Source organism: Acipenser ruthenus, chromosome 5 (assembly GCF_902713425.1).
Source record: "Acipenser ruthenus chromosome 5, fAciRut3.2 maternal haplotype, whole genome shotgun sequence".
Lineage (NCBI taxonomy): Eukaryota > Metazoa > Chordata > Actinopteri > Acipenseriformes > Acipenseridae > Acipenser > Acipenser ruthenus.
Window position 1 is genome coordinate 20,348,108 of NC_081193.1, and position 12,775 is coordinate 20,360,882.

General features: G+C 37.5%; 1 protein-coding gene across 8 annotated transcripts in view; it reads right to left on the reverse strand.

Annotated features, from left to right (window-relative positions):
- LOC117403040 (cAMP and cAMP-inhibited cGMP 3',5'-cyclic phosphodiesterase 10A) overlaps positions 1 to 12,775 on the reverse strand; it is a 115,034-nt gene that overhangs the window by 57,079 nt on the left and 45,180 nt on the right. For 2 of the 8 annotated variants that reach the window (XM_059023790.1, XM_059023784.1), the window contains exons 2-3: positions 3,096 to 3,224; positions 2,041 to 2,172 (exon numbers count right to left, since the gene is read on the reverse strand). In XM_059023790.1, coding sequence (XP_058879773.1) covers positions 2,041 to 2,172; positions 3,096 to 3,224 — 261 coding nt within the window. The remainder of the gene's footprint in view (positions 1 to 2,040; positions 2,173 to 3,095; positions 3,225 to 12,775) is intronic. The other 6 variants (XM_059023785.1, XM_059023788.1, XM_059023786.1 and 3 more) reach the window with 6 other exon arrangements.

Genomic DNA, 12,775 nt, shown 5'->3' on the forward strand with positions numbered 1-12,775 from the left:
GTCAAATGAAACCTGCTAAATAATGTTACGTTAATATATTAAAGTACATATCGCTTTGTAGTTTTCCACATATTTAACAAAAAACTGACAAATTGAAAAATGTGACATTTCGAAATCTAACATGAATCAAACTGGCGGATCAGACTTGTATTTAAGCTGCCGATACTGCTGCATAGGCACAGAAAAAAGACAGCTACGTTCGGATTTTTTCTACAACAAATAGCGAAACCACCAACGCTGCGTGATAATGGATCATTAGTTGTTTATAGTTAAAGCATATTAACTGAAATTGTATTGCGTTAAACTTAAAATGGTATCAAATGTACATGAATGTGTATATATATATATATATATATATATATATATATACACACACACACACAGTATATATATATATATATATATATATATATATATATATATATAAAATGGCTTGGATAAATTAAGTGCTGTGATTGGCTGAACAAGATCACATGACCGTGCAGTAGTAATTGTCTTAGCGCACGGCTATGACATCATAGACCAACTTACTTACCTGATCTACTAATATTACTACGCCTTAACATTAACAATTATCTAAAGAGTGTTTCTGTAGGTAAAAATGTCAACATACAACTGAAACAGCATTTAAATCACTCAACAATCGGTTTTATTTTTCACCTCTGTCACTAACAATTACAGAAAAATTGGTAAATATACTGTGGTATTTATTTAGTCAAGGAACAGAACAAAGAAAACTCTGAGGCAAGAGGTAGCAGTAACACTATTCAAAAGCCATCTGAGAAATCAGCACGCAAGTCTCACTCAGCATGTAATATATATTGTATATGCAGTAGCGGCATCTACTTGTTAAACTAAATATCGCCTTATAAAACTGACTAGCAAGTATGCAATTTTTAAATTCAACACAACAGATACATCTCACCACTACCCTCTGATTTCAGAAACATATTTAAAACAAAATTAAAATCTCTGCTGCTCTCTGCTGACACAACTGTTGGGCTTTTAAACAAAGTTGGGTTCGGCATAGAATTCTATTGTGCTCGCCGCGGACGGGAAGGTCTGCGGCTCTGCGCCAACTGACACGGAAGTCGTTTAGTCCACATATCATCTAATGCTGGTTTACAATCTAGGGAAATTATGCCAGTTACTGGCATCGGTGTGAAAACAGCCTCAGAAATTATTGGTCAGCTTCTCTTGAAGACTGCAAAGCCTGAGTAGGATCATTTCCTACAAAAAAAAAAAAAAAAAAAAACTCAGTAGCCCCTCCCTCGAGTGCCAGGGCAGTGTGCAGTGTTTGGCTATTCCATGAATCATCCCTCAGATGTGGGAAATCAGACTGCTTTCAATTCACAAATGTCATTTTATTTAATTTTTTTTTACTATGAATGGCAATGTTCAATGTAATGTTTATGGCAAATAATAAAAAAGTACAAAATATATGTTACAATCAAACAGTCTTCAGGGACTATTTTTCTCAGTGGAAGGATACATTGTATCGTTTTTATTTTTTTCCTTAAAAAAGCTAGTTTGTGTAATTATTTTAAAAAAATGTAGCCATTTTATGTGTGAAATAACCTACTTCCTGGGTGGTTAAAGGGACTCGGCCTGCGACCTCATGCCTCACAACGCACCCAGGGCGTGCGGTAATAACCAGACACCCTGTCGTGGGTTATTTCTTACATATGCAGTGCTCCCTCGCTATAACGCGGGTCTCGGGGGACACACAATATGAGCATTATAACCGAAGAGCGTTATAAACGGGGGAGAGGGTGGGCAGAGCCGCGGGACACATAACAACACACATCTGACTAAAATACAAAATAAAATAACTCCCTCTCTATAATGCACATATAGTGAAGCAAAAATGTAACTTTACATGAATTAACCATGCATAAAGCACCATGTAATCAACACTATATTTTTTACAACAAAAAGAAAAGGTAACATTTCCACTCGTGGGTCATTATAATTAGCAGTTTTTAAACTATGAATATCCTGACTAAACGGTAGTCGGGAGTTCAGTTCGAAGCGACTCACAAGCAAACAAAGTGCCAGAAAGAGAGAAGGTCGGGCGAGGGGAAGAGGGAATGGGCTCACCCCAGGTTCGACTGCCAGAGTGGGGCTGAAGCGAAGCTGAAGCGTCTCGTCTCCCAGAGAAAGCCGCAGCTCCTCTCACAGCAAAAAAAGTAAATGCATTAGAAAAGAAAACCACGTAATAAGCCTAATATTTATTTAATTATAAAACTAATGCTGAATAAGATGTGTGTTATAAAGTGCCAGCGCAGCTTTTTGTCAGTTCAGATACTGTATCAAAAGGGAGAGACAGAAACAGAAGTTAGACTGAGAAGTTGTTTACAGTTTGAACAACACTGGTACTGTATTTACTGTAGAAATATTGCATGAATCACTAGTATAGGGAATTGGGGGGCATGCTGTAGGAGCGTTATATCTGAGGCTCGTTATAACTGAGAGCCTTCTAGTGAGGGAGCACTGTGTATATGTAAAAAAATTAATTGTAAGCAGTACATGCTTAGGACAAGCAAGCATATTAAGTTATCCATAACAGGACTAAATTAATCCACTTGAACAGGATCATCATGAATCTGATTTGGTATGCTGCAATCAGGATCTTGTTTAGTCTGATTTAGCAGATGATCTACCTGTAATGATTAGCTTTTGGTACGCTGCAATCGACCCAAGGTTCCTTCCCTGTGCATTAGGTGACACATGATACGCACCAGTACATTACAATAATATATAGGAACTACAGATCACTAAACTCCATGGTGGGTTTTAAATTCAGTTTTTTTTTTTTATGTAAATCTAAAATGATGTGAGGAACAAAATAATTCCTATAAACCTAGCCAGTCAAGCAGCCTTCACATTCTGTATTTAAAGGTTAAATACCCAGAAAGCTGCTCATGTGCAACAGTGTGTTCGTCCCTCCGTGTCTTCACTCATCTTTTTGATTATTTATGTAACCTCTGTTTAGGCCATGTTCTCTACTGATTGTTCTGTGAAATGTGGTAGTCGTGACTCTGTGGTGGTACACAATGAAGTTTAGAATGTAAGGTATCAGTCTGCCTGCTTACCTTCGTGTCTGCTGTTCTTCCTCTTCAGCCATTTGTCCACTGTTTCGGCACTCACACTTTCCGACACAAACTCATCCAATACCTGCGGGTGAAGGGAAAGGTAGGCCTTTACTTTTTCATCGGTCAGACCTGGAAAAAGAGGATAAAGACAGAGTGTTTGGATTGGAAAAAGAAACTCTGCTTTTACCTGCCTACATAGACCTAACGTCATAAAAGGTAGCGAAATACATACCGTAAGTCAATCCCTGGGATAACAGTATTTCTGTATTTCGTCACATACTGAAAACAATAGTTTATTTTTCTGTTTAGGTGCAGTATAGTAATACTGTATGCTGTACATTATAGAAAGACATACAGAAAACACTGAAGGAAAAACAGGGACCTTCATCAGTTCAGAGCACATTTAGTAATAAAAAAACAAAACACAGCAATAGGTGCAGGACAAGCTGATTTATCCAGCCATGGAAGTTCATAAGGAATATTATTCTTTATTGTACAGTAACCCAATAACACTCTAGCCCTGCAACTCTTTGTGAACTACAATGATTATTTGAGACCGAGGTAAATAACTAAATAACTTTTAAAAGTTGCAGTATAATAATGATAATGACATTGTTGTGGCGAGTTCCTTTGTAATAATGGAACTCCTGAATGGAATGCATGCAATGCCATTATCCCTTAAATAATGTACTAGGGTGGGGTGGAGTTTTATTCTACAATGTTCTATAATCACTTGCATTGAGTTTAAAATAACTTCGAAACGTTTTATACAAGTTCTGTGTTATATATAGGGCTTCTGTTCGGTTTTTATTCATTTCATTTTTCGGTGCTTATTTTGAGCTATTTTCGAGTTTTATGCAAATAGTTTTTTGTGGGGCTTTTGCTTTTTCTATATTGTATGAAATTATTGTTTTCGGTTACTTTCCAAAATTCATAGCGTTTTTTTTTTCTATCACAACAGTAACTCGACAGTACTTGCACTCTTCAGTTGTACCTTCTTTCCTTTGCTGTCTTCCACAACGAAATCCTTATGGTCACGGGAACATTCTTCTGGGTTTTCTGTGTGTTTAGGCATTTTTTTAGCTTTAAATTTCGCGAGCAAGAACAACCCTCCACTTCAAATAATTGTAACTATTTTAAATCTTGCAAGTGTGTTACAATTCTCCAACAGAAATGTAGGAATGTGCTGCCACTCAGTAGTTGGGTGGGTTTAAAGTATTCACAACGAATCAATGCATGATACAAGTCAGGAAGGAGGGACATTGATTTTTTATTTATTTTTTGGTATGTTACTGAATTTTACTTATTTTTTTCACGGGGAAAGGGGTCAAATCAACGAATTGCGTAACCATTTCCACTATATTTCCGGTGTTTATTGGCTATGTACTGATCTCATGTTTTTTGTATCAGTAGTATTTTAACAGAAGCCCTGGATATATAGAAGGTACACAGTACAGTATACTTGGGTAACCCACGACTGCCCAGTCATAACTCTTATCCACAGGGTGCACTTTTTTATATTCTTAAAGATATGATATTGTTGGAAATGTGGTTTTCATTTATCTTATTCTCAGTTTCAATTACTGCTGGGAGACATCCCAGCACACCCTTGCAGTCTTCAATATGATTGTTATAGTACAACAAACAAGATGTGGCCAAAAATGACCTCTATTTCAGATACAAGACACACAGCGCTTTTCTTCCAGGTAGGATTTCTTTTCCAGTTTTATCTCTTAAAATGTAACCAAAGCTGCTGGATCTTGCTTCTTTTACATAAACAAAGCTCATAAATCTGCAGTGACAAATTATTTATACAGATGAAGAAACTGACACATGGTTTACATTAAGGAAACACTTTCCAACTGTGACAGTTTAACAAATGGTTGTTTGCTTAACTGCAAACTCTATAAACAGCTCCACTTATAGCAGCTCTCAGGTACTTAACTGCCTATTAAGTAAACTCTAGCTCAGCCTGGCTTTCACCTCAGAGACCACATGATACAATAAACAAATCCACTTTCTCTCAAAGAAAAAAAAAGCTGGAACGATTTCCTTCCATTATGATAATATACTGTAACCTGGATTACTTTATCCTTATTGATAAGGGATGATCATTTACGACATATGGGATTCCCAGCAGACAGGAGATCCTGTCAAAGCTGCTTGGACCGAAAGTTCAGCAGCAACTTTCCACGTTTGTAATGAAAAGTGCAGTCAAGACAAGCCTAACGACTCCAGTATTCTTTGCATGTTTATTTGCTTAATTTGTTAGAAGACGATTTTTCCAAGTGCAGTTCACAGTATTTGTACTAAGGGTAGGGGTTATAGCTATACGCTAATGTCACAATATGTATCACGATACATGTGATGGTCCAGATCGACTACTTGTATGATGCATAATAGGATCAAATGATCATTTAACGATCAACTATTTTGTTAAAAGACACAAATTAAATGGGCCAGGGGGAGGACAGTATGTATTCATACCAAGTATAAAACACATTTATCCTTCACTCAAGAAGATGATCTACAGTAAGCTATGTTGTGCTTTTGGTCTTGTATTGCGATACAAACAATATATACCTCTATTAAGGTATGATACATCATGTAAAAAATCGATATGCGATGAATTGTAGATCCCTAAGGGGCCTTCATTATATCAGTTGCCAGAGGTATGTATTTAATACTGGAATAATTAAATTCTGTTTCACCAAGAATCACTACCTCTTTTAGGCACCTATACATAAGTGTAATGGTATGCCCTTTTTACAAAGCTTTATATATATATTTTTAACTGTTTTGATTAATTTGGATGCAAACAGAATACAGAACTTTGCAATATCCAACAAAACAGATCAAATAGTATGTACAGTACGGTATATATTAGCTCAAGGCTTAGCCAATAGGGCCCAGTGGTTTCATGTCAACTCTGCAGTGTAGTGAGGGATGTGTGTAGTGAAGGATGTATTATATATGTAATTATAAATGTGTGGTGTTTGGCATTGCAGTGACGGAGTACCCTGCAGTTTCGAGACTTTGTGTATGCCTGGCACACATCATCCAGCACAGGAGCGATCCTGGACTCACACACACACACACACATTTCCAAATAGACACGGCTCTATTGTATACAGCACTTTCATCTACAGGTCTGCAAAATATCTTACTTCAGTTAAAAGCAAGTAAACATTTAGACACAGCCATTAGAGGAAAAAAAAAGAAAAAAAAAGTTTTTATGGTCAGCAAACTGTTCCAGAAAAATGTAATGCAAATGTTTGACCAGCCATTTATTAAAAGGTGTTTTCCTACCCTTAATTAGTACAAGTGTATTGCCAATAGGTTATTTCCAATATCTCAGAAGGAAGGGCACCATGAAGCAGTCCTGGCCTCCATGTTGTTCGACAGATGCCGTTTGTAGAGTCTCTTTTAGAGGAGGTATTTAACCAACGGCTATGCAATGAAGGATTCTTGATTCACACTAGATATGCACTGAATGATGCTCTCTCTGACCACTTTCCACACCCATTTAGTTCATCTCACCCAATTATAACGAGTTTCCATAGCGACCACTAGTTTTGCTGCTTCAGACCCTCCCTCGACGCCGTTAAGGGTGAGGGCGCAGTTCAAAACAGGCAGGATTTGGTGCAAAAAGTTTGAAAAAAAAAAAAAAACGGATCAAGCTTTTAATTTACTCTGTTTGCAACTGTGAAGGCAGTTAGAACAAAACTACTGCGTTGAAACACAAAAATAAATATAACTCCCACACAATGGCCCTCAGAAGCACTCAGTACAATTACAGACAGTGGATGGTGAAAAGTGTTAAAATGTAATGTCAAGCCATTTACTCTTTAATGTGTAAATATTAAACCTGTACCTACCACTGCAGCCAGAAAGGAGCTGTGAATGAGACGGTTTACAAATAACTGTCAAAAAGATATCGTACAAAGGAAACCAATGCATAAATTAAGTCAGACATTTCATTAATAGGTAGTTGTCGGGGTACCAGGTTAATTTTAATATCAATATATCTTTTCTATGTTAATATGGTTTGGTTATACGTACGCATTCCAGCTAATTCAACATCAAAGAATATTCTAATACTCGTTTTTACTTTTGAAAGAATATTCAAACACGAAAAACCCAAGTCCGCCCCGGCACAAAATAATCTTGAACTTTAATACTGATCTAGTTGGATGCTGATGTCTGGTGGGCAGCGTGATACTTATAATGTATAGATTTCAGTTAGTGAAAATGATGCAAAGCTCAAAGTGGAGCAGTGCAAACTCAAATGTGCACAGCATACTGCACAACAAAGAACAGCGACAGGGCTGCATACTGCTTCAGGGACTTGTAACTACTGCACATACCACTGTCTAGATACACAAAAGGCAACTGTCTTTGCCACAACAGCATTGTCACAAGTAACCCTCAACCCTCTTCTCTCTTGTATAAGGTATTGGTTCCTTATGAATGGAAGGCCTATGCAGCCAAAGTAACTGGTCCTTCGATCGAACTAACTTCATTTCTCAGGGGGTTCCCCACTGATGATGGAAATGATAATGAGGCTGAGGAACCCTCTGATATGAAACACAGTGAATTCTGGCTAACTCAGATATTTTGGATGGAAGGAACACCAAACCAAATAGCCTGTGATCAAATTGAAATATATGAACAAAATAGTTATCAGTCCAGAACCATTACTCCCTGTGGGAAACTGTCTGAAAAGGGGAACAGACCGCCATGTGTCCAGATGTGGATGTGAAAGATGCTGAACTGGGTTGTCACTAGCAGAACTAAAACTGTGTCCTGCATGTACCCATGTGGTAATTGAGTGTGCCCCTGATGATCCGCAGGGATTATCCTTTTTCCAATTTAAATGTTAAATTAGACGATGTAAGGATAATTGAATGTCTGGGATGTGATGAGACTCACCAGGTGAGATGGGTTCATTCGGGAATGTTAGAATGTACAGATCTAGGTATCAGGCATTTGAAACTGTCACCCACACTTGCGATGCTCAGCACTGGATTCCGGGCCCTGCGGTGGTTCTTAAGGAACCTTTAAGAACAGAACCAGAAAAGGATTTCCAATCCTGCTGGGAGCACTCCGATATCTTGGACGCAAACTGGATACTGTGTTCAAAAGACCATTGGAAGAAAAGTAATTCTTAACCTCTTCAACTCCAGATGCAAAAATGAATGTGCACTCCAGGTACCAGATTTTGAAAATTATTATAATTGGTATTTTTAACCCTGAAACTGGTATAAAATAGTAATATTTCGAAAAAAAGCCAATACATTTATAACATTTGTATAAACCCTTTATGCTCCTGTGTACTAGATAATCATATTCAATAAAGCAAAATGGACACAAGTTATCTTTTTTTTACATGTTATTTTTGTATGAACAACAACAGATTTGTATATAATACATATATTAGCAAAATGTAAACACAGTAAAATAAACGTTTTATGTACATATTCACTTTTTTGGATGCAAAGTATGTACAAAATTACGCACACAATATATAAACTGAATACAAAAAACTTTTTTTTGGACCATTGGTTGTTTGCTGCAGTATCTCCAACTCTTCTCAATGTCTTCAGAGATAGATAAGGATTTTTGCACAGATCTCTCTTTCCTGACTTCAAAACACATATCACATTACTAACACTGCCTTAGGGTATTTTGACAGCGGGAGAAGGAATTTGAGCTGCAAATCTCAGTGCAAAGGTGACGCAGCTGGAGCGCTGTGTTTTTGTTTGTTTATTTGTGTAGCAGAGGACTAGCGAGTCGGGAGCTGCAGCCACGGAGCCAGCACAGCTAGCACTGCACAGCACAGCACAACCCAGCACCACTCCTACAACCGGAGCACTTTCCCACGCACATGTGGATTACTATACTGTTATTATTTTGTGAAACCTTTTTGTTTGGGACTGAAAACCCGCCGTTTTACCCCTATACCAGCAATGATATGGGGGTAAAATGGTGGGCTTTTAGTGCCAAACAAAAAGGTTTCACAAAATAATAACAGCGTACAGTGATTATTATTAATTACAAATGGACTATTTTGGTAATTATAAGACTGTTTGGACATTCACTTTGTCACCCACTCCACTCACCTCCTGACGCATGCATACAAAGAGATCAGATTGAAAAAAAAAAAACCATAGAATAGATGGCAAACCTTGACGTACACGGGTATGGCATGGTACTGTAAGTGCTCTTTCATTTGATTTACATGCGTACGTCCTGGAGCTGAAGTAGCTAAAGGCAACAATAGTATTGTAAAGCTCTGTACTGGTTTAAGAAAATGTTAAAAAGCTACAAGCAGAAATAGTATTGCAGAAATCTGTGTTAGCCTAAATGAGAGACTCAGTGAACTATGAAGCACTGACATCAATCATTAACCTGGATGGAACCTCTTGGAACGTGCACGTAGTTTCTTATCATCAGTTGCAACTTAGGAAAGAGGGCCTCTCGCTTTTTATTCTGATCTTATGGGAGTACTCAGATTTTCATGGTAAAAGAAAATATGTTTTAGCAACCAAGACAGAACTTACTGACATAACAGGTGGTTTAACTCAAAGACAGACAGGCTTTTTATTCGTATCTGTAAAAGTACCAGGATTCTCATGGTACCGGAATAATACGTTTTAACAACCAAGGCGAAACTTCCTAACAGAACAGGAGGTGTTCTAACTTAAGTGCTCCTCGTTTTTATATTAAGTGAGAGAAACTCCGTGGTACAGGAACATATATCATTAGCTTTAGAGAAAACCTCATATATCCTTATCTTAGAAAAGTGGGAGACAGCTTAGCACCAAAAAATATTTTATTAATTTTAGAGATCAAGGCTGTAACAAACCAGGTGTTTAGGATTAAGTAAGCCTTCTGACACACAAAGGGAAAGAAAAAGTCCTATAAAATATGGAAGCAAAAATTACAGTTAGTTATCAGACCAGTTTGGTAAGACAGACTGCCTGGTCCATCTCTTGAAGACCTCTCTGTGAAGCTGACTGCTAATGCCTTAGACTGCCTGAGGTGTGTGATGTAACCATATCACTTTAAGTATTAATGCTGTTAGTTTGCAAAGACACCAGACTGCCTGGACTGTCTATAAGCTAAGATTCGAAGTATATCTGTAATCGCAATCCATTTAAGTGTTAATAAATCGAATTATTGAATATACACTCTGATTTGTTACACTCTGAATACCCGAGTCTCTGTGATTATTCTTGATTAACTGTTGTCTGGGTATGTGAAAACCTGTAAGCCAGTACACGAATCGGCTGCCTATATATATATATATGCGTTCGTAAACTCAATCGGTGCCAGAGCGCAGTTTAACCGTTCCTAAACCGTTGAATTTCGGAGTGCTCGAGCACACTGGCCGCTCCAGTTTCAGAGCTGGAGAACGTTCACTTTCAAAAAGGCTAACGGCTCGCTGTGGTGGATGCGGGTATATTCTAAACCTATTTTTATTATTTATTTCATATTTGTCATTTTAATGTTTTTTGAGAAAAAAAAAACTTCACATATTTTAAGTCCGGGTTTTACATTTTGAAGCGACTGAAGGGGAGGAGTCGTATGTAGGCTAGCCTTGTTCAACACCAATTAGCAATGAGCAGTTATATATATATATATATATATATATATATATATATATATATATATATATATATATATATATATATATAATCTCAAACTGAAGAGCAGCAGTAATAATTACAGTATTATTATTATTATTAGACTTAGGAGTTGAAAACTCATATAAAAAATCGGTTATATCGGTCTCAAAAAAGCCATTAAACGGCACAACTGCATAATGATCATAGTTAATAATAACACAGAATGTAAGCTTACAATAAAACTGTATTTCCAAATTTGAAAAAACTTTTAATTGAAAACTTATAAGATGTATCTTTCCAACATAATACTCATGTAAAAGGTCTTGTCATTTTTTTCAGATTCAAAGGTGAATGCCTGGTAGCACAATATGGAAAAGTCAGCTGTGGAGGAATGGACTGTTGAAAATGTAGTGGAGTGGATTTCTGGCTTAGGTCTGGGCAACTTCACGGCAACATTTACAGGTGCAAAATTGATATGCCAGTCTACAAATGTACTTATTGTAGTGTCATAAAGTACACAGTTAAAAAATATTTGTCTCATTTAGAGCTTGCTCACCAACACATTCCTCATTTCACTATCAGATGTAGTGTGGAAAACTGCAGAAAACAGTTTGGAACCGTCAATTCTTTGAGAAAGCATTATTATAAACATCACACAAATTACATCAGAGGACAGCAGTCAACATCCTTGGATTGTAACAATGTACAGTACTGTGCTAAGTACTTTGTGCTGTAAGTACAGATTTCTAAGGGATGACAGCCAAACTGGATATGTGAGTATACATTTGGTAGTTATATTCATAAAAGAAATAGTCGAATAAACATTAATTTGTCAAAATTATGCAGCGTTAAATATATTTGTACTAGTTGATATGTATTTTTTATAGCCAGATAATGGACATAGGTTTAACTTTCTATCATTATGTAAAAATAATGTGATATCTTGTAACAATTGTAAGTCGCCCTGGATAAGGGCGGCTACTAAGAAATAAATAATAATAGACCTACCGTGTCTTCTAACACTACAGAAGAAACATATTTAGTACACACTGAGTTTCCTTTATCAACTCAGAGTGCCTTGTTTGAGGGTATATACAGTATAATCTGTGGTTTTGACCTCATATTGCATTATTGAGAGTTGAGAGTTCATTATTAATTTAACATCCATGCTTTATTTCAGTTTGTTCCTTGTATGTTAAAAAAGCTCAACCACAAAACCAAGTTTGTGTGAACTTAAGAGTTTCATAAAATACTGCACCGTCGTGGTTTTGAGATTGGTTTAAAGCTAGGGCTGCAATGAAGGGTACATTTTGACCTTCGAAGATTCGGAACACATTACCAAAGGAAGGTTTGAACCTTCTTATGGTATTAATTTGCGTAATTTACTGATGATGTCACCATACCTACTAGTTTATATTTGATTGAAAATACTCATCTTACAGGTAATCCATATAAATGGAATAAAACATTCATATGCAGTTTAAAAATACGTTATATAGGACTCCCGAGTGGCGCATCCAGTAAAAGCACTCGCTAGTGCAGGATGCGCTCTATAGCCTGGACGTCGCCGGTTCGAGTCCAGGCTATTCCACAGTCGACCGTGGACAGGAGCTCCCAGGTGGCGGCGCTCAATTGGCTGAGCGTCGTCCGGGGGGAGGGAGGGTTAGGTCGGCCAGGGTGTCCTCGGCTCACCGCGCACCAGCGACCCCTGTAGTCTGGCCGGGCGCCTGCGGGCTTGCCTGTAAGCTGCCCAGAGCTGCGCTGTCCTCCGACGCTGTAGCTCTGAGGCAGCTGCACGGTGAGTCTGCAGAGTGTAAAGAAGCGGGCGGCTGATGGCACACGCTTCGGAGGACAGCGTGTGTTCATCTTCACCCGAGTCAGCGCAGGGGTGGTAGCGGTGAGCTGAGCCTAAAAATAATTGGGCATTTCAAATTGGGGAGAAAATACTAAAAACTAATTGGCAACGACTAAATAAAAAAAAAAAAAAAAAAAAAAATATTATATAGAACAGTAATCATGTTTTTATCATTTAAATAGAAATACACATTG